At 47.4% G+C, this 22910-nt stretch overlaps 1 protein-coding gene across 9 annotated transcripts in view; it reads left to right on the forward strand.

Annotated features, from left to right (window-relative positions):
* Window positions 1-1298: 1298 nt before the first annotated feature.
* The window catches only part of KLHL13 (kelch like family member 13), a 160831-nt gene continuing 139219 nt past the window's right edge, over window positions 1299-22910 (forward strand). The window contains exons 1-2 of one of the 9 annotated variants that reach the window (XM_072626359.1): window positions 1304-1693; window positions 17257-17362. In XM_072626359.1, coding sequence (XP_072482460.1) covers window positions 17262-17362 — 101 coding nt within the window. In that variant the 5' untranslated portion in view covers window positions 1304-1693; window positions 17257-17261. Of the gene's footprint in view, window positions 1694-1912; window positions 2353-14672; window positions 15002-17108; window positions 17363-22910 lie in introns of those variants that run through there. The other 8 variants (XM_072626358.1, XM_072626368.1, XM_072626363.1 and 5 more) reach the window with 8 other exon arrangements.

The following is a 22910-nucleotide window of genomic DNA, read 5'->3' on the forward strand; positions in this document are numbered from 1 at the left end:
AAAGACCTCTGCATATTAAACACAAAGTGATTTGTATGCAGAAGGAATAGCAAATTGTGTGGTGTTGTGTGTGTGTGTGTGTGTGTGTGTGTGTTGGGCTAGGCTTCCTGGAGGAGAAGGGAAATGTGGGCATGGAATTATCCAGCTCTCTGGGAGCTGGGTTGAGCAGGAGGGGGTTTCCTCCAGACAGGGTCAAGTGGTGCAGTGGTGGGGCCTCTTAACGTGGTGGCTTTAATTGAGGGACATTTCCTGTAGCCAGGTGGACTGTAATGATTAGAGCTGGACATGAATTTGGGGTTCTGCTGAAATCTAACGGTGGGTGGCCAACCATGACTTTCGGTTCCCTTGGATATGGAAACCCAAAGAAAGGTTAAGGTAGGAGGTGGGAGAAAGAAGGACAACTCTCAACCCCTTAATAAAAGAGGGATCTCGAACCCAGAACCTTTTAAATGGTGAGTAAAGAAAACAATACTGGGAAACCTGACCTTGACTGGGAAAGCAGAGGAAGTAATAAGTAGTTACCGATACAGCGCCTGCACCCCATCAACAGACTTCCTAAAATTAAAAAAAAAAAAACCAAACCAAACCAAACCAAACCATTAAAACTAAAGGCGGGCTCTTCTGTTTTTTTTTTTTTTTTCCCGAGGAGGAACCTGGAAGTAGCAATAAAGTGATGAAAGCAGGATTATATGAGGGTGGCCCAAGCAGAGGCCCAGAAAGCAGGCCTCTGGGCTCAGCAGCAGCAGGGGCAGGGCCAAGAAAGAGGTGATCAAAGGGGGTGCCAGGGGCTGGGCGGCCAGAGTCTGCCCGGTGCACTTCGCAGCCCCGGTAAAGTTAGGGCAGCACCCTGGACGGCTGCCGGCGGTGGGGGGTGGGCTAAGGGGCACCTTTCACTTGCACTAAACCCCTTCCTCCCCCCAGGGCGTGCTCGCGGCGGCCGCCACCCGGTGGGTGACAGATGGGGTCCCGCCCCCCACCCGGTAAGTGTGGCTGCTGCTGGTCGTGGCTCTGGCCCTGGCAGTGCCCGAACCTGGAGGAGGGCGCTCTGCCGCGGGGGGCACTACCCGGTTTCCGTCGCTGCCATCCCAGGGCGGCCGGGCCTCATGGGCCAAGTGGGTGCGGCCCGCCCCCACCGCAGCCGGCCCGGGGCCGGTTCCGCGGCGGGATAGCGCGCTGCCCCTCCCAGCCCCCGCCCTCCCGCGCAAGCGCCGCCGGGGCCGCCCCCGCCGCCATGTTTCCCAGCTCCTCCCTCTCCCCCCCCACCCCCCGCCCGGCCGGCCCGCCCCCTCTTCGCTGCCCCCCTTCATAACCTCCCCGCGGAGGTCAGGCGGAGGCTCAGCTGTGGCAGCAGCGGCGGCGGCGGCTCCCGGGCCAGGGGGGCCAAGGACGGAACTTTGCTGAAGAACTGGTGCGACCCCGGTCCGGCTTGGGCTCCGGGGACCGAGCACCCGGCGGCAGGGCCGGGCAGGGCAGGGCACGGCGCGGGGAAGCGGAGCGCCCGCCGCTCGGCCGGCAGGGTACACGCGGACCCCCAAAGCCGGGAAAGCGACCGGAGCCGCCAGCCCGAGCGAGATTAGAGCAGGGGAGGAGGGCGGGCTAGGAGGGACAGCACCAGCCTGCCGGCCCCCTCCTCAGCCCCTGAACTGCGGGGGCGGGCTCGTCGTGCCCCCGACGGCTGCACTCTATGACCGCGGTAAGTGATTGTCGCCAGAGCAGGGGGCCTGGGACCCGGGGCTGGAGGAGGGCTCCCCGAAATTCGCCACCTGGAGGGGGGAAGTGAGGCTGGGAGCTGACGGGCTGGGGAAGGGGAGTCCAGAGCCTAACGGGCTGGAGGTGGGGCCCGCCGACCAGGACAGGAACCCCGGAGCTCCTCCCCAGCAACCAGCTGTCCAGCACCGGGACCCGCTGGACAGCTGCAGGTCCACAGGGGCTGAGCTCTTCACCCCCTCCCCCGCTCCCTCTCCCCTGCCTCCTCTCGCCCTCCCACTCTGGATCCGCGTCGTTCCCCGCCCCCTACCCCCCGCCTCGGCACCCTGGGTCGGACGCTTAGCCGTAGTTAGTGGTGTCGGTAGGTCTCCTCCCCCCTCCCGGTTCTCCCTCTCCCCCCTCCCCCTTTTCCTTCTCAGAGCGCTTCCGACCCCTGAGCTAGCGGCGTTCAGTTCGCCGAGGGCTCGTGTCACCCTCTTCCAACTTGGGAGCCTGTGGCCGTCGCGGGTGCCCGCACCCTCCTCCTGCTGCTGGCTCTCCCTGGGCGGCGCTTCTCGGTTGGCCTCGGACTCGCTTCGCTTCGCTTCGGGTATCCGCTCATCCCGGTGGGGCCATGGAATGGTTCTTGAATCGGTATCATCCAAGGTACTTGCAGTTTCTCTTTTGGCTGGTAGGAGCGGCCCTTCCCTCGAAGGAATCGGGGCGGCTGGTCCTCCTTCGCGTGCCTTCTCCCACAAATGCGGAGCTCCCCGGGAAGGGGGAGGCGGGGCAGGACGGGCGGCAGGGGCATGGTTCCTTTTCTTCTCCAGAGACTGACCCGGTCGGGTGTGTGTGTGTGTGTGTGTGTGTGTGTGTGTGTGTGTGTGTGTGTGTGTGTGTGTGTGTGTGTGTGTGTGTGTGTGTGTGTGTGTGTGTGTGTGTGTGTGTGTGTGTGTGTGTGTGTGTGTGTGTGTGTGTGTGTGTGTGTGTGTGTGGTGTGTGTGTGTGTGTGTGTGTGTGTGTGTGTGTGTGTGTGTGTGTGTGTGTGTGTGTGGAGGGGGCGAGGTGGGGATGGGGGCTCGCGCCCCCAACGCGCTTTTCTTGGTTTGGAATAAAAAAGCGCTTAAGCCGTGAGGATTGGCCGATGAACTTGCATGTGGGAAACGTTGAAATGGGGGATTGCCAAGGAGCCTCTCCTTGGCCAGGCACCTGTCCAGGGGGAGTTGTATTTGCTGGGGTTTTGCGAGATCCGGACTCTGCCAACTGTCGGACCCGAAAGAGGAGGGCAATGGGGGTCGGTTGCTTTCTGTCGATTTTACCAGGTCGAGTTTCAGCCTTTGCCTGAGCAGTTAGTTATTGAGTGTATTACACCCATCTCCCCCCACCTCCCCCCGGTCCAAGTGTTTAGTCTGACCCTTTGCTCGGCTTCCCCCTTCCCAGATTCCTCGAGCTCAGAGTTCGATCCCCACCATTGGACCGCCTCTCCTCGGTCTCCCCCCCCCACCATTTCTCGGACCCATAGCCCCAGTATTGACGGTTACTCCGTTCTGGGACCCCCTCGGGCTCAGGACTCGATTCGACCATTGGGCTTCCCCTCCTTCCCTCCTCCTCGGATCCAGTACTGTTCTGTCCACCTCCCACTTCTCAAAGTCGGTAGCCCCAGTGATCCATTCCCCCTCCCTCCGTACCCTACCCTTTTTCCTTTCTCTAAAGCTCCTGCCTCTGTGTTGGAGGTGGAAAGTGGAGGAGAATGGGGGTTCCTAGCAATCACGTGTGGAACTGCGGTTTAAAACAAAAACATTGGATAATGATCCCATTTTACAATAAGAAAAAAATTTCCAATTTCTAATAGGGCAATTATATATAGCATCTAATCAGCATCATATTTAAAAATGGTGGTCCTCCCCTCTCCGTTCCTCCTTCCGCCCTCTCCCCGCCAAAAGCCTACTTTACTACATCCTCCATACATTCAACCGGTTTGTAATGTCCCGGGCACCGCCAAGGCCACAGTTTCCACTAATGGGCAGCTTTGCCGATCTGAAAAGAGAAGCCAAATTGGGACTGAACATAATAGCTGAATGTCACTGTCCTGGGAGCAGCCCTTTCTTTGGCTGGGGAACAATGGGGCAGTTTACCCTCGAGCAGCTCAGGGTGTGTTTTTCTAATAGATAAATACAAGCCTTGGTTTCCCAAGGTTCTTAATCTGCCATATTTATGCACGCACTTTGCAAAGTGTGGTGTGAGAATGTGCAGACTATAAAATCGTTTGTGAAGAATGCCGTCTATAGGATACCAGTAGAGTCTATTGCTTACCAAGGGAGTTTGAATACACACACGTGCAAATAATTTGTAGTTTCCTATTCATTCCATGTGGGAAACTAATGATTTTATTGTAGTAGGAAGGATGGGGTGCTGTAGACAATAAAGAGACTAAACACAGAAATAGACCCACCTTTCCCAGGCTCCAATTTCCCTGGCAACTTTCTCCCAACACAAGTCGTTGAAAGCAAAATGAGGAGCATTTATTAGAAGTAATTATATCCTTCAAAGAAACTCAGGAAAAACTACTATTTTTGGAATTATTTTGATCTCTATGAAAATTGAAATACAGATTTTGCCGATCTGTTACCATGGTAATGAAAGGTCTCGTGTTTTCCACTAAGAAGCGCCTGCACCTTATTTGAGTTACTTTGTCCTGGGTCTCTTCCATGTGAACAAACAGCATCATAGGTTTTATCAAGTTTTGAACAGTATATTATCGCTTCAGGATCCACTATTGGGAGAAGAAACTAGGAGTTAATTGGACTGGGGTAACCCCTATTCTTTGTCAGAGGCCCCATAACTTGATGAATTTAATGCCACCTGAAACAAATCAAAGTTTTTCCTATTCACACGATATGTTTTGTATATGTGTATATACACATATACGGACATACACACATACATGCATGCATACATGCCAGGAGGCATTCTCCATTTTGTCTATGTGAATTTTATGGTTTAAGCAGATTTCACACTATAGATGGAAATATTTTAATTATGATTTAGTTTTCCTAGAATTAAAATGTAAATTTACAGTTTAATCTGATGCCACAGGAATTGAGATTATGATAAATTTGTTTGAGTTTTGTTCATAAAGTCATAAAATTTAGACAGAAAGTGGCCATAGAAATCACTACAATTGTGCTTAGCCTGGGGGTGGGACCTTGGAGTTTTTTTGTTTTTTTTTTTTGTTTTTTTATTCAAATATTTTGATAATTGGATTTCACTGTAATTAGTTTCCTTTGTGATCCTATGTACTTTATTTTATGCATTAAAACATCTGATTCTGAGAAGAGCTGTCTTACATAAAAGCTTTCACCCTCAGAGAAAAGGTCTCTCTCATGCTGAGGTTGGTCTACTCTAAACAGGGCTTCCTCATTTTACATTTGATTTGACCCTGGGGTGGGGCGCCCTTGCTCCCCCCTGGGCTGGAATGGAAAGCTTGTTCACCTGAGTCCAGCCTGCCAAGTCCACACTCAGGTGCAGAGCCCAGGTCCTGGCTCAGGCCTTCAGGCTCCAAGTCCTTTGAAGCTCATCCAATTGAACCTCCTTTCATTTTTGGTGAATACTAAAAAGAAATGCTCCATTTTTTTTTTCTGTTCTTAAATCTTTTGGTCAAATCTGATGTTTTCTTAACTCTTTGAGTTAATCTGACATTTTGTTCAAGACACCCAAGCTTCCTGATCTGAAGTCTGGACAGAGAAGCCAAAGGAGATTTAAAAATAGGGAAAAATTCCTATTTTAGATAAAATCAATCTTAAAACTAACTCTTTCCCAAATGAATGCAGTTCTTAGCAATTAGGAGGTTTTATAAAATAAACTACTTTTAAAAAAATCACATTGACTATTCATTTGAACTTTTCTGAAGTTTACAAAAATGTGTGATGTTATCCCTATTTCTGAAATGTTTATTAGCGTGAAATGTCACAGTTTATCTTAAATTTATTTTCCAAAAGGAATGTGTTATTACAGGATTTGGAGTGTTTTTCCATATGCATGGAGGCATGACTTGGGCTTTAGAAATTTCCTTTGGGACCTTAAAAAATATTGTAATTTGGTTGCTTTTATTTGGGGGAGGCAGAGTGTTAGTACTTTGATTTTGTTGGTGGGAAGTCCTGGTGTGGAAGTTTTCTCTACTGGGCAAGCTCTACAACTGACTTTTGTTCTTGGAGAGTCGTCTGGGGTCCTGAACCGCAAGTATATTTCAAGAGGCAGGACCTGAATCCAGCTCTTCCTGATGCCCATGGCCTTGGCGCTGTGCTACTGGGTGTCCTCTTACTATTAATTTCCCTGGTAAAACCTGAGGCAGCATTCTGCTCCTTGGTGAAATGATTAGGGCAGAACCTGTACCCTCGTGCTGAAAGGTCAGGCCTTATTTCCTTTATTTGCCTTTTCTACAAATCACATTCAGATTGTGAGTTGCTATTATGGGAAACCTGACAACATTTTAAAAAGGGGGAAACAACCTTTTCATTCATTCAAATAGTTATTCACGAATAAAGGTCGAATGAATGGAAACCTTTCAGGAACACATTCTGGGCTGTCGAAGGATCCTCCACTTTTTAAAAATCAAATCTTAAAAGACTGCTGCCTCTTGGGAGAAGAGAATCCTCTGGACTGAACATCATCAGTTCCAGGGCAGCTTCAGGTGGCAGGGAGAGTGCCAGCCTCAGAGTCAGAGATACCATTTATTTTCCTGACCCTTATGCCAGTTGCCCCATGAAGCCCTCAGGATTTAAAGGCAAAAGTGAACCATCCCATTTTTTTCCAAGGAACTTCTGCTCTGGAGGGAAGGGGGGAGTGGGGGTGGGGTGGGAAGGAGAGACAAGAGTATACAAATAAGTCAATGAACAGTGATGGGGGGGAGGGGAACACTAACAACCAGCCTTTGTATGTAGGAGGATTGATCCTCGAGGGGAGCCCAAGATCCCAAGAGGCAAAGGTAAAGAGGGAAAAATAGCACTCAGGCCAACATAGCTGGCACATAATCAAATGGCAGTTTCCAATATAATGAAAGTCCCTTGAAGACAGGGAAATTTTTGTTTTTGTAGAACGTTTGTTGAATGAACATAATGTGTAATGGGGAAACAAGGTGAAAGAAATTCGGAAGTGTTGGCTGGGGACAGCTTGTAAGGGACTTGAAATGTCAGACAGGACATGTTGGTGTTTTAGATTCGAGGCAATAGGGAGCCAGTGAGGCTTCATGAGCGGGGAAGTGACATGGTCAGAGTTCGATTTGAGAAATTTCCATTTTTGGCAGCTTTGTGGAGAGTGAGAGGTGGGGGTGGGGTGGGGAATGGGAGAGCCTGTGAGCATATTTCAGTAATGCAGCTAAAAGGTGATGAAGGACTGAACTTGGTTCAGTCTGTATGCATGGAAAGGAAGAGAGAAGAGGAGAGATGTGAGGGATATTGTTAAGATAGAAATGGAACAGATTGAAGAGCAGACAGAACAACAGTGTGGATACCCTGTGGGGTGAAGGAGAGGGGAGGGTCAAGGAGGACTTGGAACTTGGGTTTGGGGAGAAGATCATGAGTTTTCTTTGGGACATGTTGAATTTGACATTTCAACAGGATATCCAAGTAGAGATATCTAACAGTTGGGTAGTAACAGGGGATAATAAAAGCTTGAGAGAGAGAAGAGGCTGGATCTTTTAGTCATCAAAACAAAAATGATTCAGCCTGATAGCATCGTCCAGAGTTTAGGGATGAGAAGACCCTTGTCTTAGGGACTGGACATAGGCGATAATGCAGAAAAGAGACAAAGAGGAGTCATACAGGTAGGGGCAAACTGGATTAAGAACAGTGTCAGGAAAAGCTTGGGGGAGAAAGGAGTCTGGAGGAGAGGGCGTTCCAAGGTCAGAAGCTACCAGGAGGTGAAGAAGGATGTGGACTGAGAAGAGGCCATTGGGTAGATCAGTGAAGAGATCCTTGGCCACCAGTATGCTGGTTAGCCTGTGGACTCAGCTAGGCTGGTCCGTGGCCAGCAGAGATGGTCATAGGATTGTAGTCAACACCTTGCAAGCCAGGTAGATGCTGCCAGAGCTGATGTGAGCCTCCAGGAGCATGACTCCTTAGAACAGAACTTTTGTGGGAGATCTGCCAAAGTAGCGAAATATGTGGTGGTGTAGAGAGAGCCAGAGGGCCGGTGACTGTGGCAAGACACTTGTCCATCTTGGGCCACAGTTTCCTCCTCTGTGAAACGAGTGCCTTGGATGAGATGGCCCTCTGAGATACTTTTCAGCTCTAAAGCTCAGATCCTGTGAACCTTCAGGTGGAGTAACTGAGGTATGGAGAGGTTGGGTTTTGCCTAAGGTCCCATGGCTAGATAGCTTCTGCCTGGGCATCCTTAGGGAGTGTGAATGCAATACATGGGAAATCATTTTCAATGAGATAGTCTCAGGCTTCCCCAATCAGACCATACCCCCTTCTAATCACCTTTTCCAGGTGTAGAATTGTAACCGTATCTACCCTTCCTTCTTCTGTTCTACCAGCCTAGGGATGATTAAAGAGAGCTGCAATACTTTCTAACAATCTCTGATGTCTCCCAAGGCATTTGAGGGCACTTCCTCACCTTCTTGGTCTTGGTGGTTCCCATGCTATAGGGGATAAGTGTGTTTTTATCTGTATGGGAAGCATCTGGTTCCTTTTGGCCTATTGGGAGAATGGGCTGTTTCATGGAAAAACTACATTGAATTTTGTTTTCTTGTAGATCACTGATCAACTTAGTTTTCAAACACACAACTTCTCACAAATTACCAGTTGTTTGCCAGATTTAACTCTTGAAAGTTTGCTCTTTATAATTTCACGGTCCAAACCCCCTTTCTTTGCCCCTGCCCACCACCAGAAGCTGGGGCAGCAGGTGGGGAGAGCATGTTGTCCCTTGAAGCTCCTTGGCCTTGGCTTTGCTGCTGGTGATAGGGGCAGTCCCCTTCAAGGCCCTGCTGCTGCACCATCTCTTTAGTTGTCAGGACTTACCTGTCATCATCCTTGTAGATCTGTGGCCTCTGTGCTGACCTGAGTGCAGAAGAGTTTTATCCTCCTCCCCTCTCTTCCCTCCCAGGTCAGCATGGAGAGGGCTGGGCTCAGGATTCACTCCTGGGCCATCTCTAGTCATCCTGATGAGTGTCTGGTCATTGGATCCAGATGGCTCAGGAGGGGAAAGTGAGGCTGGTGACTTTGCACTGTCCTCCCTCCCTGAAATCAAAGTCAACTGCAAGTCATGTCATCATCTTGATGTCATGGTCTTCTTCAAAAATGAAGAATGAATACAACAATAGCTTTCCCCTACTGCCCTTTTTCTCCCATGATGCCTTGAATTGACAAAATCCTTTCAAATACATACATTTCAAAGCCTTTTCATAACTGTTCTTATTTGCCCCTTACAGGAATCAGGTCTGATAGTTATTATCTTTATAATACTAATGAGGAAATTGAGGCAAAGAGCACTTGTACCGTGCCCGAGGGTACCCACACCTTAAGGCAGAGGTGAGAGCAGGCCTTTTACCTGCCTTTCCACTCTGTGCCAAGGCTGAAATGCCCTTAGGATGTTAATTTCCAGCCATTGGTGGACTGAGTGTACTTCTGCTCTGGCATAGGTGCTTAATGGTCCATGCCAGGTGAAGTTGGGAGAACTTCTTCAGGGCCTGCATATTTGTGTCTCCCACAGGCCCTTTACTTAGTGAGCCTTGGCCTATTTATTGATCAGCAGATCTGTCCAAGGCCCCTGTGAGATAAGGAGGGTTGAAATGGGGAAGCAGACATAGATACTACTACTACTGCTGCTGCTGCTGCTGCTGCTGCTGCTGCTGCTGCTGCTGCTATTACTACTAGCTTGTATTTCTCTAACTCTTTAAGGCTTGCAAAGCACCTGTCCCATGTTATCTCATTTGAGCCTCACACCAGTCCTGTGCAGTATCTTTATCCCCATTTAGGAAATTGAAGGTCAGAGAGGTTGTGACTTGTCCAGGGTCCTATAGCAGGGAAGTGTCTGAGGCAGGATTTGAAATCAGGTCATTGTAAGCGCCAAGCTCAGAACTGTGGTGAGATCTCAAATTGAGTCAATTTAAGAGGTAGAAACAGAGTCCAGATCCCTGTCCGTTGCTGTTGAGCTGTTTTGGTAGTACCCGACTCTTCGTGACCCCATTGGGGTATTTTTGGCAAAGATATTGGAGTAGTTTGCCATTTCTTTCTCTAGCCCATTTGACAGATGAAGAAGTTAAGGCAGAGTTAAATGACTTGCCCAGGGTCACACAGCTAAGAAGTGTCTGAGGCCAGATTTAACTCAGGTTCTCCTGAATCCTGGGCCACCTAGCATCAGCATGTTTTGAAAAATGAATTCATGAAATCATTGATTTGGAGATCAAAAGGACCCTAGAATTCACCTAGTTCAATGCCCCTAATTTACAGGGGAGAAAACTGAGGCCCTGGGAAGTTAAGAGGAAGCTGGTACAATTGCTAGAGTGGTGATGACTGACTGATGTCAAATCCTAGCAATGTGGCCCTGGACAGTTGTCACTTAGCTACTCTTAGCCTCAGTTTCCTCTTCTGTAAAATGGAAATATTTATAAAACCTAGCTCCCAGGGTTTTTGTGAGGACCAAAGAGATAATTCATGTAAAAGTGCTTTGTAAATCTTCGAATGGCTCATTGCTGAAGGTTCCATTGGAATTAAGTGACTGGCTGGCTCCCCTCCCTAACTCCCAGTCTGGCATTCTGCCTGAGGCCTACAATGTGACCTCCATGCTTTGGAATGGGGATCTTCTCTTTGATCGCAGCCCCTTGTTCTGTTAGCTCTCCCATGGTTTCTTTCCTAGATCTCATCTCCATCTTGCTTTTCTCACCCCTCCCGTCTCCACTTTGCTCCCTAGGACCTTGGCTGGGGGTCCTGCCATGGGGAAAGGCTTTAGAGAATTAATTTGAGGCCTCTAGGAATGCTGGGCCTTTGCCATCCTCACTCCTTGCCATCAGCAGCATTTCCTGACCTCCAGACACTGAGCTCTCTGAGGGCCTGAGGGGAAGAAAGGGAAGGAAGTGGCCTGAACTTCACTCTTCCTTCTGCCTGTGTCATGGGGGGTGGGACTGGGGAAGTCACTTAGTAGAGCTTGAAGCACTATTGGCACTGAGCAGGGGGGGGCGCTAATGCACAGGTGCATGGCAGCGAGTATGGGCAAGCCAGGCACCATCACAGTGCTGAGAGGCAGCAGGGGGCCCCAGTCATTGTCTGCTCTAAGTTTGGCACTTCTAATGCAAAGTGGCATCTGGTTAGCTTTCTCTTTCTAGGTATATAATCTGCTTCTCAAAAGAAACTTCAAGTTTCTTTTGTATTTCTTTATATATCAGTGCCTTACCCAGTAATTGGTATATAGCAGGGGCCTCATATATATCAGATGATCCCCTTCCCCCAGGACCTGACTTAGCTCTTGGTTTTTTTTACCTGTCTATATAATTATATGGATTGGCCATGTTGGACCATGTACCATGATTGCCTGCCCTTCTGTCTTATCCCTCTGTAAGAATGTCCAGGCATATGAGTGGCAGACCTTACCTATCTCCCTCTCCCCCCTTCCCCTCCCCCCTTCCCCTCCCCCCTTCCCCTCTCCCCTTCCCCTCCCCTGTTCCCCTCTCCCTTTCCCCTCCCCCCTCCCCCTCTCCCCTTCCCCTCTCCCCCTCCCCTTCCCCTCTCCCCCTCCCCTTCCCCTCTCCCCCTCCCCTTCCCCTCTCCTTTTCTCTCTCCCCCTCCCTCTCCCCTTCCTCCTCCTCCCCCTCCCTGTTAGAGATCATCTTATTTTAAACATGAGGAAATGAGCCTAGTGGGTAAGTGACCTTGCCCATACTCTCATGGCTAATTAATGGTATAAGTGAGATGTGAAGCCAGGCCTTCTGCCTCCCAATCCAGTGTTTCTTCTGGGGCTCCTTCCTGTGTGAAGGTATGTTCTTTTAACTAAGCCCCTCAGCATATCCACAAAGTTCCCCTGATGCCCTTTGAGGTAAGGAGAGTGAAATTCCTGCTTTTTTTGGATCCTGGGTACATGCTCATTTGCCTGAAAACAGTAGGCTTCGTCCAGTTCTGTCGATAGGAGCTACTGTACAGAGCGCTGCCTGGAAGCAGTAATAGGAAGGAAATGTGTTCTTTTTAGAAAAGGCATCTTAGTTATTGGGGTGAATCTTGAAGTGTGTTCATTAACCAGAAGACTAGGACCCTCCAGTGGCTGCCCATGAGAGGGAGCAGGCCTGAAGACCTCACTTGCCCACTCTTCTGCTGCCTGTCACTCTGATGGCTTCACCCCCTTGAAACAGGGATTTGCATTGGTTTGGAATCACCTGGGGTTCCCACACACTCAGTATCAAACTGCAGACTTGAACTTTGTGAGCCATTGGAAAAAAAAATGGCCATTAGTAGTTGCTGGCTTAACAAAGGATATCCTTTCCAACTGACAGAAGAAAAGTGGTTAAGAATCATATGATTTGCGGTTGATAAAATACTTCTGGAGAGGATGAGCTGAGTTTCAAAAGTGGCCAAGAGGGTTTGAAGGGGAGTCAGTAGCTTAACCCACCCTAGAACAGAGAGAGCCCAGGGAAGGAGGAGGTGGGGTCCGGGAACACCAAATCTCCACATGGATTTTCATTATCAGTGGAGCCCAGGCAGAGCCACTTTCCAAGACTTGGCATTGTTTGACGCTGCTCCTGGCAGTATCTCACAAGGACATGAAAAGAAAGTGTGTCCAAGGGGTGTCAGAGAATTCTTTGTGTGCATTATCTTTGTACAGTTGAGACTGCCAAAAGAGATGGGTTGATGGTGAAGTCTAGCTTCCTAAACAAATTTTTCAAGAGGGAGGAAGATTTAGAAAGAAAATGTCCCAAGCCCCCAGTTTGCTCTATCGCTGATGACTTGAGCAGCCCTGCATAGTGAACACTGGCCTGGGAGCCCAGGAAGACCTGGATTTGATCCTCCCAGCCGTATGACCATGAGCAAGTCCTTTGGTCCAGTCAGTGGTTTAGCACAGCTAAGATTTATTCTTGCCTACCCAACCACTTGAGTTGTCATGAGAAAGGTGAGGGGTCACTGTGCTATAGACATTCATTAGTTTAACTTAACTGATTTCTTGCTGAAAAGCATTCATTTTTGAGCATGAATTCCTTAAATGGTTAACTAGCTGCTGAGGAGTCCTGATCCCTATGGCTCATCTGGGAAGGGGAAAGGAGAATCCGCAGGCCATCTAGGAGAAAGGCTATTGGACTGAAGTCACAAAGATCGATGGTCATTGGGCTTTAAATATGATGCCTTTGGGTGTAGTGGACTCCAAGTGTTCATCTTCCCTCTGAGGCCCCCAAGGGGCCTCAATTCCAGGAGGGAATACAGTGCTGTACTTTGTTGTTTGCAGTAACATGTAGGCATTGCCACTTGGGGAATAGGGGCATAGAAATGCCCATTACAAATGGACTTGCTTGTGTCTATATTTGTATTATTTTTGCAAGCCCCAGAGACTCTAGTTCTAGAGACTAGCCTGGTGTACAATGATCAGGGAGGGGAGTGAGGTTTTCTTGGAACAAAGACTTGGGCCAACTGGATCTAAATGCTTGTTTCAGGCCTAGAGCAATACCTGCAAGGCAAAGCATGCTTGCCCACAGAAGCGGGACAGACTAAAAGTACCAATAGGAATAACCATCTAAGTCACTGTATTATCAGTTACTTCAAAATGTGCAGGCCTTGGGGGCATGCTTCTAACCTGTGCAGCTGGACGAGTTTAGGGCACCTTACATGCTGTCCCACAGATATTCCCTTGGTTGTCTCCTTGGACTGAGAGACATTAAAGGAGATGAAATGAATGACTGTTGGTATGACTGAGTGTGGTACTCCTTACGTGACCTGTGTTTAACCAAGCATATGTCTTCATAAGACTGGGATCAATGCTGTGGGGGTTGTTTCATCTTTTTCATAAGTTCATATCCCAAGGTCTGGAAGAGACCTCAGCAGTTGTCTAATCCAACCCTCAAATTTAACGTATGCATGTTTTATAGAACTGGGGCTGAGAGGTTACTTGACTTGTCCAAGGTCACATCATAAAAATAAAGCTAAGATTTGAACTCGGCTCATCTAACTCCAAAATGAGTGTTTTCTCCATTGCACCACACTGCCTAGCCCTTGTCTCTTTTGTTGTAAACATCCTTCCTTCTTTTGGCAATCCCTGCCACAAGTGTTCTTTCACGCCATTGGCAATGAAACCTGACTTTTCCTTGATATTGTTTTGTCCCTTGAACCTCTTTGCAGTGGAGATCGTAGACTGGGGGCTCTTAGCTGAGTGTTTATGAATTAGTTTTTGGGGGCTTTTTATTCTTTTGCTAACTGCATTTCAGTTATAGTTAATTTCCTTTGTAATCCTATGTATTTTATGCCTTTCAAACCAAGGTACTGAGAGTAGTCCATAGGTTCCATGACACCAATGTGGTGGTGAGGTTGCTGTCTATTCCACTGCCCAGTAAGAGTAAATTTCTTTCTAGGAAGCTCTGATGACATCACTCAACATCTCTTAAACCTTCAACAGCTCTGTTATCCACCAAAGGAAGTACAAGGTCAGTGGCTTGTCACATTATCAGCTGAGCTTTTTGGTCTCCTCCTCCAGCACCACTATTCCTCTAGTTGATACTCTAGCCAACTGGAATGACTACTTATCATTTCCTGTGTCCTGTGCAGGCTTTCCTCCTTCTGGCGCTTTGCCCGCCTTTGTTCTCATGCCTGCAATACCCATCTATCTGAAGGTTCAGCTCAGGGACACTTGCTTCCACTCCCTGATACTTTCCTGGCATAGCTCCTTGGGTGTGATAGGCATGGAATGAACACCTGCCTCGGTAAATGAGGAAACAGATATGCAGGTGCTTTGCTAAGTGTACAGCATTGTCTTGATGGCAATAAGTTGGTGTGCTCAAGCTAGCTTTCAGGCACAGGAAATGCCCAAAAGAGACATTCAGTGGTTGAGTTTTTATTGAGAGTCCCTCTCTACAGGTATTTTATGGGCTGTGTAGGGAGAGCCAGCATATGTGTGTCTTTCTACTCCTCCATCTTGGCTCTACCCCCTGGTTGAGTTTTTAGATAGTTGATTTTAAGAATGTCCCGACTCCTGTGTGGTTTGATTTTTGGATAAGGACATCTTGTAAAAAATTGAGGAAGGAAAGGGCTGAAGGAGGAGTGAGGAGAAGCATAGCATCATATCCAGAGCACTCTACTTGGAGCCAGAGGATATTTTAGCAAATGCTTCCTTTCCTGTATGTTGTTGGGTAAGTCACTTCCTCTCCCTGGCCTCAGTTTCCTCATCTGTGAAATGGGGGTTGGAATCATTGGAGAGGGAAACTTGAAGAGGACAGATGGCCTGCATTCCTCTAGGGTCTCTGTAGTGCCAAGTCTTTGATCCTCTGATCTTGTTCTTGATTGTGAATCTGTGTGTGTGTATGTTCATGTGCATGTATAATGCAACAGATCCTTGATAGCTATTTCACCCTGACCTATCCCAGTAGAAAGCCTAGAACTTTCCAGCAAATGAGGCAGTTTCAAACGAATGTATCCACATTTGACCATCCATCCATTAAGGCTTTGAGGAAAACTCTGAGGGAGAGCTGAGCTGGTGAGCACCTCAGGCCTGGCCCACGGCCCCCTGGACTGCTGCAAACTACCTACCTCCAGAGGCCTGGTGAGGCAGATCTGCAGGCCCCAGCAGAAGTCAGGGTGTCAGCATCATTCAACCTGAATGGGAATCAAGATGTTTCTAAAATGAATTGTGAGCAAAAGAGCCATTCTTGTATATACTCACAGTTCATTAGTGCAGATACAATGGAAATATTTTTTTTTCTTCATGGAGCACTTTTCTTCTAAAGCCCAGTTCATCAAGTTATGCCATTTGCCCACATCACATTCTTTTTAGATGAATAGGGGCCGATCTTACTGGTATTAGTCTGGTGGCACAGCTGGGGATTGTGCTCTGCACCATGAGGTTAAGTGACTGGTAGATGGGCAAGCCACCTGAGGTGGATCTCCAATCAGATCCCTTCCCACCCCAGCCCATTTTGAGGCCAGAACTTGACTGTGGTTCAGGTTCAAGGCCCTTGGATGCTCTTCCCCCTTCAATTAATGTTGCTAATATTTATGAAACCGGAACCTCCAACGGAAATGGCAACAATGCCTTTGCCCACGTACTTGGGCCCTTTATTATGTATTGCTAAGTACATGTGCTCTATTAAAATGCATCCTGTTTTCTACTTAGAAAACAAGATGGGTGCTGACTGATTGTGTAACAGAGAAACTAGCCAGTTTAAAAATTCCAAGGAAATAGGTTGAATTGAAGTACATCAGAGAACCTTGATCATGTTAAATATGGACCATGTCCATTTTGAGAGTTAACAGGCACTGCTTATCTGTTGTGTGCCTCAGAGCACTGTTCTAGGCACTGGGGGAGGGGGAAATAATACAGAGCTCCATTCCACATGGTCATGGAGTTGGCAATCCAGTTAGGAAAGACAAAGCCCAGCAGATAACTTCAGGACAGCTATGTCAGAAAACAGATTCTTGAGGGCTGTAGGGTAGAGCACTGATTAGAATGAAGTGGGAATAAATCTGGGAAGGCCTCCTGAGCAAGGGAACTTGGCTGTTTTTTTAAGTTATTTCCCTGTAACTGTCCTTTGAGCAGTGTGGTACAGTGGATAGGGGCCTGGAATCAAAGGCCCTTGATTTGAATATTGCCCCTTCCAGTACTTTTAAGTGGCCAAGTCAACTCAACTCTCTGGGTCTCAGTTCCTCATCTGTCAAATGTTTACTTTGGATGACAGAGCACCCAGTTTCCCTTTTAGCTCTAAATCTATGATCCCATAAGTCTTAAGCACAGTTAAGCCAAGCAAATAAACCTATTGGGCCATCTGAAGATGACAGCCACCTCATTTCATGCCTATCGTCCACCCCTTCTCTATGAGGGCCAGGGGTTTTGTTTCATCATTCCCTATAGTGAAGATTGGTCATACTTTGTTCTGAGATTAGCTGTCTTTTTATATAGATTCCTTCTGTGTTTCTGTGCTCACTGTCAGTATTCTCTGGAGTCTACTGATTTCATAGTTTTTCATCTTTGTCATTTCTTAGAGGTCAGTCACCTTCCATTCCATTCCCATTCCCACTGAATTTTCTTTAGCCTTTCCTTACTTGCTGGGCATCCATTTTGTGTTGCTGAGAACTGATTATCTCTATCTGTTGGTCACTGATCCGTGGGGGAACAGTTGTGGGGCTTATCATGTATTTGTATCGGTTCCCTAGAGATCTTGGCTCTCAGATCTTTATCAGAGCCCTTGAATGTGAAGAGATTTTCCCCTGGTCAGCTGTTTCTCTCCTCCCTCTCATTGCATTGGTTGGATTGTATGAAAGCTTGCTAGATTTTTTTCAGCATTTGAGACTTTATCAGTGTGAGGAACTCTCTCTCCCAGGATGGTACCAACACTTTGCTTCGACCTGTGCCTATATTGCTCAGCTTTCTTTCTTGTCACTTTCTTGGCAGCTGTTATGTTACTCACCTGGACTTGGGGTCCCTTACCCCTTGGAGGTTATTGCCGTCTAATTTCCTGGTGCTTTGGATGGTCTTTTCTTCAATTTCTTCTTCATCAGTGAGTATTGTCTTTCACATTGTGGTGTAGAGGAAAGATGGAAGTTCAGATCCATCTTCTACCTACCTCTGTGACCTTGGGCAAATCATTTCACTCTCTGAGTGAAATGGGGCTAATTAGAGCATCTCTAATTCCCAGGTAGTTGGGAGGATTCAGTAAAATGGGATCATGGCCATGAGACCCACTGAATCTAAATGGCGGCATGAACAGAGATACCCACTACTGTCAAAAGGCAATCACAACTTCCTGAAACTTACAAGAAAACTAGGTTTATTATACCAGGAATAAATATGCATGTAGAACTCAAATAGTTCACAATCAATGCACAAATTTGCATATTTATAGCAGTAGGACAAAGGAAGAAAGACAAGTTCAGGGCACCCCTTACTATTCTTTAATATTACCCACAGTGCCTTTGTGATGAGGCTTCAGAATGCTTCATCAGATGAAGGATTTGAGTGACTTTTCTTCCCCCTCACTCCCAAAGCCCTCCCAACTCATCAGCTAGATGTCTTCCTGCTGATGCTCTTGGCTCAACCAAATGTAGTGTGTGTGTGTGTGGGGGGGGGGCGGGGGGGGGGGGGGGGGCGCCAGGTGCAAGTCAGATGCTGTTGGTAATGAGTTGGAAAAGTGGGGGGTTGGCTTCTTTGTTTATTTTTCTCCCTTGCAGAAGCTGTTTGACTTGGGTGTGCTTAGAATGGGTATATATCTATTTATGAACCAGAGCTACTAGGTTGGTTTTTCTTTGAGGTGGGTAGGAGAGAAGGAGGAGGAAGCAGAGAGGTTTCATATAAAATGCTTTGTTTTAATTAAGGCATATGATTTTCAAATACACAAAATCAGTGTTCCAGCTCTTAATAAGTATATTCTGAAAAAAATGGAAATTTCAAAGGGTAGGGACAAGTAGGGACGAGTCGTAGAATGCTACAGAAGCTGATCCCCTTCCTCTGAGATTTTTTTTTATTTTATTTTTTTTATTTTTAAAGAAACCCTGACTTTCCTTTTCCTTGTGCAGTAGAAAGAACTCTGATTTTGCAGTCAGAGGGCTAAGATCCAAACCCTGGTACTGACATGAGACACCTGGGGTGGCCTTGGGCAAGGCTGGACTTCAGGTAATCATGCATAAATTAAGGGGATTAGCCTCAATGGACTCCAAAGGCCTTTCCTTCTCTAAATCTGTGATCTTGTGACTTCAGGGCACTGAGAGGTCAAGTGACTAGTCCAGGGTCACAGAACCAGTATGTGTCATAGGCAGAACTCAAGCCTAGGTTGTCCTGAATTTGAGGCCAGTAGTCCATTCCCTGTGCCACATTGCCTCTAAATGGGTACCATCCTAGCCCACTGCCTTTCTGATGACTTTTCTATCAAGGGGGAGCTGACCATCCTTTCTCTGTGGGAAAGAAGCCTTTCAGTTCTTGATTAAAATGACAAGCAATCAAACATAGCAGCAAGACTCAAGAAGGATAATTTTCAATTGTGTTTTTGGAAACTAATCTCTGGCCCTGACTGGTTATTATATAGAAAGAGCATGGAATAGTGGGGCTAACCAACCTCAGAACTGGGAAGACCTTGACCCTGCCATGTGTTGGTTGGGCTACCCTTGGCAAGTCACTCGGACTTCTCGGTGACCCAGACACCTTTAGGACTCGTAAGATACCAGATGAATTACTGATTTGTATTGTTGTAGAGAGTTTCCATCCTGGGAATTCCTTACTCCAATGCCTTAAAAAATCCTGGCTTCCCCACAGATATCCAGAATATCATAGTTGCATTGTCATTAAGCATAGTGAGGCTTTGGTCTATTGTGACTTTTCAAAAACCCTCTTTTTGGATTTTGAAATTTTCCAATGGACTTTCTCAACTTTGCTTGTCCAATTCTGTGCTTTGCTAGTTTCCTCCATGAACAGAAGTTATTCTAGTCCGAGGGGAGCTCTAGTAACTGGCTCTGAATGCTTGGCTCTGACCGCAAGTCTATTCAAACAACAGCCTCTTGCTTTGACTTTTAACATTGATGGCTGAGGTACAAGCAGTGGGCACATTTTGTTGGTAGGAGGGAGGGGCATCATCACCAGTGAGATTTCCAATAGGGATCTGCTGAAGTCAGCAGTAGCCATGAAGTTTGACTTAGAATTTGTGATCTGCCATAGGATTAATTTTTCACTATTTTTTTGGTAAGCAACTCAGATTTGGGGGAAAGGGGTGATCAGGGCCTGGGCTATAACTTTAGGATTAACCTTTGGGAGAAACCAATGAACAAGCATTTATTAAGCACCTACTGTGTGCCAGGCACTGTGCTAAATGCTGGTGATATGAAAGATAGTCCTTGTCCTCAAGGACCTTACAATCTAATGGAAGAGACAACAAGCAAACCAGTATGTACAAATAAGTGATATACAGGATAAAGGGAAAAGAATTAAGAGAAAAAAGGCACTAAGTAGAATTGTTGTTGTTGTGTTCGTCCTTTGTTTTTGAAGAAGACCATGACATCAGAGAAATGACTTGAACTTGACATAACTTGCACTTGACTTTGTCCTGAGTGAGGGAGGGCTGTGCAGGTCACCAGCCTCACTTCTCCTCCAGAGCCATCTGAATCCAATGGCCAGATATTCATCAGGATGGCTGGAGATAAGCCAGGATGAAATGGGAGACCTTGGCCTTTTTAGGAAGGAGGGAGAAAAGAAGGAGGAGGAGGGGGAGGAGGGGATCTAACAACAATGTAGAAAGGCAAGAGACAAAGAGGGAGATAGGGAAAGGGAGAGGAGGAGAGGTTCAGATACTGTAAACAGTCTCTGAGAAGGAGTTACCACAGAGCCCAACAAATAAATGACCTGTGAACTTTCAAATTAGCCTCCCAGAAAAGATCCAACTATGGAGCCACTAAGCCTAACCCAACTGAAACCTACTCAGTGCAAGGCCCTAAACTGCAGCCCAACCAGGGCCCCATGTCCTATAGGCTGACCTGGCCCAAGTGAACCACCAGAGCAGCAGCACTCCCTGACTGCCATCCCCTTTCAGTTAAACTTCAGCTCCGAGGCCTGGCCCTTGGGAGTCTAGGAGACAGGTCAGGGGCTCAATTTCTCCGTCAAGGCCAAGATATGGTAAAAGCAGGGTAACCTTAAGTCTTGCAGTGGTCCTGGGATGGCCCAGTGCCTCAGTCCAAGGTTGTATTGTTGTGTTTGTCCTTTGTTCTCAACAAGAACTATGACATCAATGTCATCATGATGACATGACTTGCAGTTGACTTTGATTTGAGTGAGGGAGGGCTGTGCAAGGTCACCAACCTCACTTTCTTCTCCTGAGCCATCTGGGTCCAGTGACCTGATATTCATAAGAATGACTGGAGATGGCTTTTCTAGTCAAAACTTTTGTTTTAAGAGAAAGATACAAAGTTAGAATCCCCAGTAACTGCCTTGGGGAGATGGAAGGGAGAGTAATGATGTGTTGCTGCATGGGACCCCAGAGAACAAGTGGGGAGTAGTGGATCTGAGGAGTGTCAGAGAAGACAGACTTCAAATTAGTATCAGGAAATGCTTAGTTAGTTGCGACTTAAAGGAAGCCAATAGGTAGAGATGAGGAGGAAGAGTCTTCCAGGAATGGGGTACAGCCAGAGAACATGCTGGGTTGGCTCCTACCTAGATGGAGTGTCTTGTTCATGGAATGCCCAGGAGGCCAATATCAGAGGATCAAAGATGGAGTGAGGTGTAAGAAGACTGGAGAGGTAGGAGGGGCCAGTTCCTGAAGGGTTTTGAATGTCAAACAATGGATTTTGTATTTGATCCTGGAGTTGATAGAGAGCCACTGGAGTTTCTTGAGTAGGGGTGGGAGTGACATTATTGGACCTGCAAAGGAAGGTCTGACAAAGAAAGGGCAGAAGACAGTTCCTGCCCTTGAGGACCTCACATCCTAATGGGGAAGAAAACATACCAAGATGGGTGCAAACATACAAGATAAATGCAGAATAGATGGGGAATGGCTCTGGCAGTTGGGGGATCTGGGAAAGGCCTCCAGCAGGGTTGACAAATGAAAGGAAGTCAATGGAAAGGTGTGGGAGATGGAGCATAGTATGTGAACAGCAAGTGGGCCTGGAGTGGAATGTGTAGACTGTGGAGAGGAGGTGGGGCTGTTTGTAATGTGCAGGCACTCCTGGACATGGTGAATGCTGGGAAGATCTACCAGACCTTCAGGTGTCAATTCTTTTGTCCCAATGACTTTGAAAGGCATAAGTTGCTGTAGTCAAAGATCTCATTATCCTGTGGCCAAACTACTTGTAATGGTCCCTTCCCCTCCCCCCCCTTCCCAAACCTCTTTTTTATCCAGACAAGATAGGGAGCTCTTTCAGGACCAAAATTCATCCTTCCGTTCCCATTAGCAGCTGTTCTGCACCTCGTGGAGGGCGGGAGTGGCTTGCCCAAGGTGACACAGTCAGTATGTCTCAGAGACAGAATTTGTATGCCTGTACCCTGACTCTGAGGTTGGCTTACCATCTGCTCTGTGATGCTGCCTTGCTGGGGCCATAATCAACACTTTTCCACATTGGTGGAATTCAACAGAGCCTGTGTGGCCCAACATAGACCCTTCCAGCATCCTGCGCTATCTTTACACCAGAAGGGCCCTTAGTACTTCTCTAATTACTTAAGTAATTCCTTCGAAGTATCAGAGTAAAAGGCTTTGAAAGGTGCTTGAACTTGTTCCCACTTGTAAAAGAGTTTTTCTGCTTTATTCTGCTTTACTTATGTCAGAACTTATGTCCCTAAAATAGTTTAGCACATTCTGGGATCAATCTTTGTCCCTAGGCAGGGCCCATCTGACTCAGCCTAGAGAGACGTGTGCCTGTCTGCACATGGACAGGCTGCTGGATATTACATGGACACCTGGAGGATTATGGGATCCTGGAAGTAGCCCTCAGATGCCATTGAGTCCAGCACCTCAGCTTTTGACTGTTGACTGAGTAATACTCAGTGACATAGTACTCACTGAGTACTATGGACTCAGCACAGTGACTAGAAGCAGCTCCATGGGCTGAGGAAGCCCCCACATATGAGAAGAAGCCGGGGATTGTGGTGGGGGACGTAAGCTTCCAGAACTGGGAACCTTTGGCAGCAGCCCTTGGGTGGATCATTACTTCAGGCTGTTGACTGGGGAGCATTTCATTCAAGCTTGACAGAGAAGACTGCATTTGTTCCCCCCAAGGAATTTTCTAGATAAGTTGAGGTGACTCCCAGAATAACCCAGATGGTTGGTCACTGTGTCACATGCTCTTCACCTTGGGTACTTGGAAGGGATAGAACTGTTATTTTGAGGTTGGCTCAGATAAGGTAGACTGGTGGTGTTCCTTTCAAGACAATATGGCACACTGAGGTCTGGGCTTGAAATCCCCCTCCTGCCCTGTACTACCTGCGTAGCCCTGGCTGGGTCACTTTCTGGCTCTAGGCCTTGGTTTTTTCATCTGTAAAATGACTTCTAGCCCCACTCGTCTGATCTTTTGTTGTTGCTTGACACGGGATGGTATATCATAATCTACTGGAGGGGCCTTAGTCATGAGGCTTCA

This window comes from Notamacropus eugenii, chromosome X, assembly GCF_028372415.1.
Source record: "Notamacropus eugenii isolate mMacEug1 chromosome X, mMacEug1.pri_v2, whole genome shotgun sequence".
NCBI lineage: Eukaryota > Metazoa > Chordata > Mammalia > Diprotodontia > Macropodidae > Notamacropus > Notamacropus eugenii.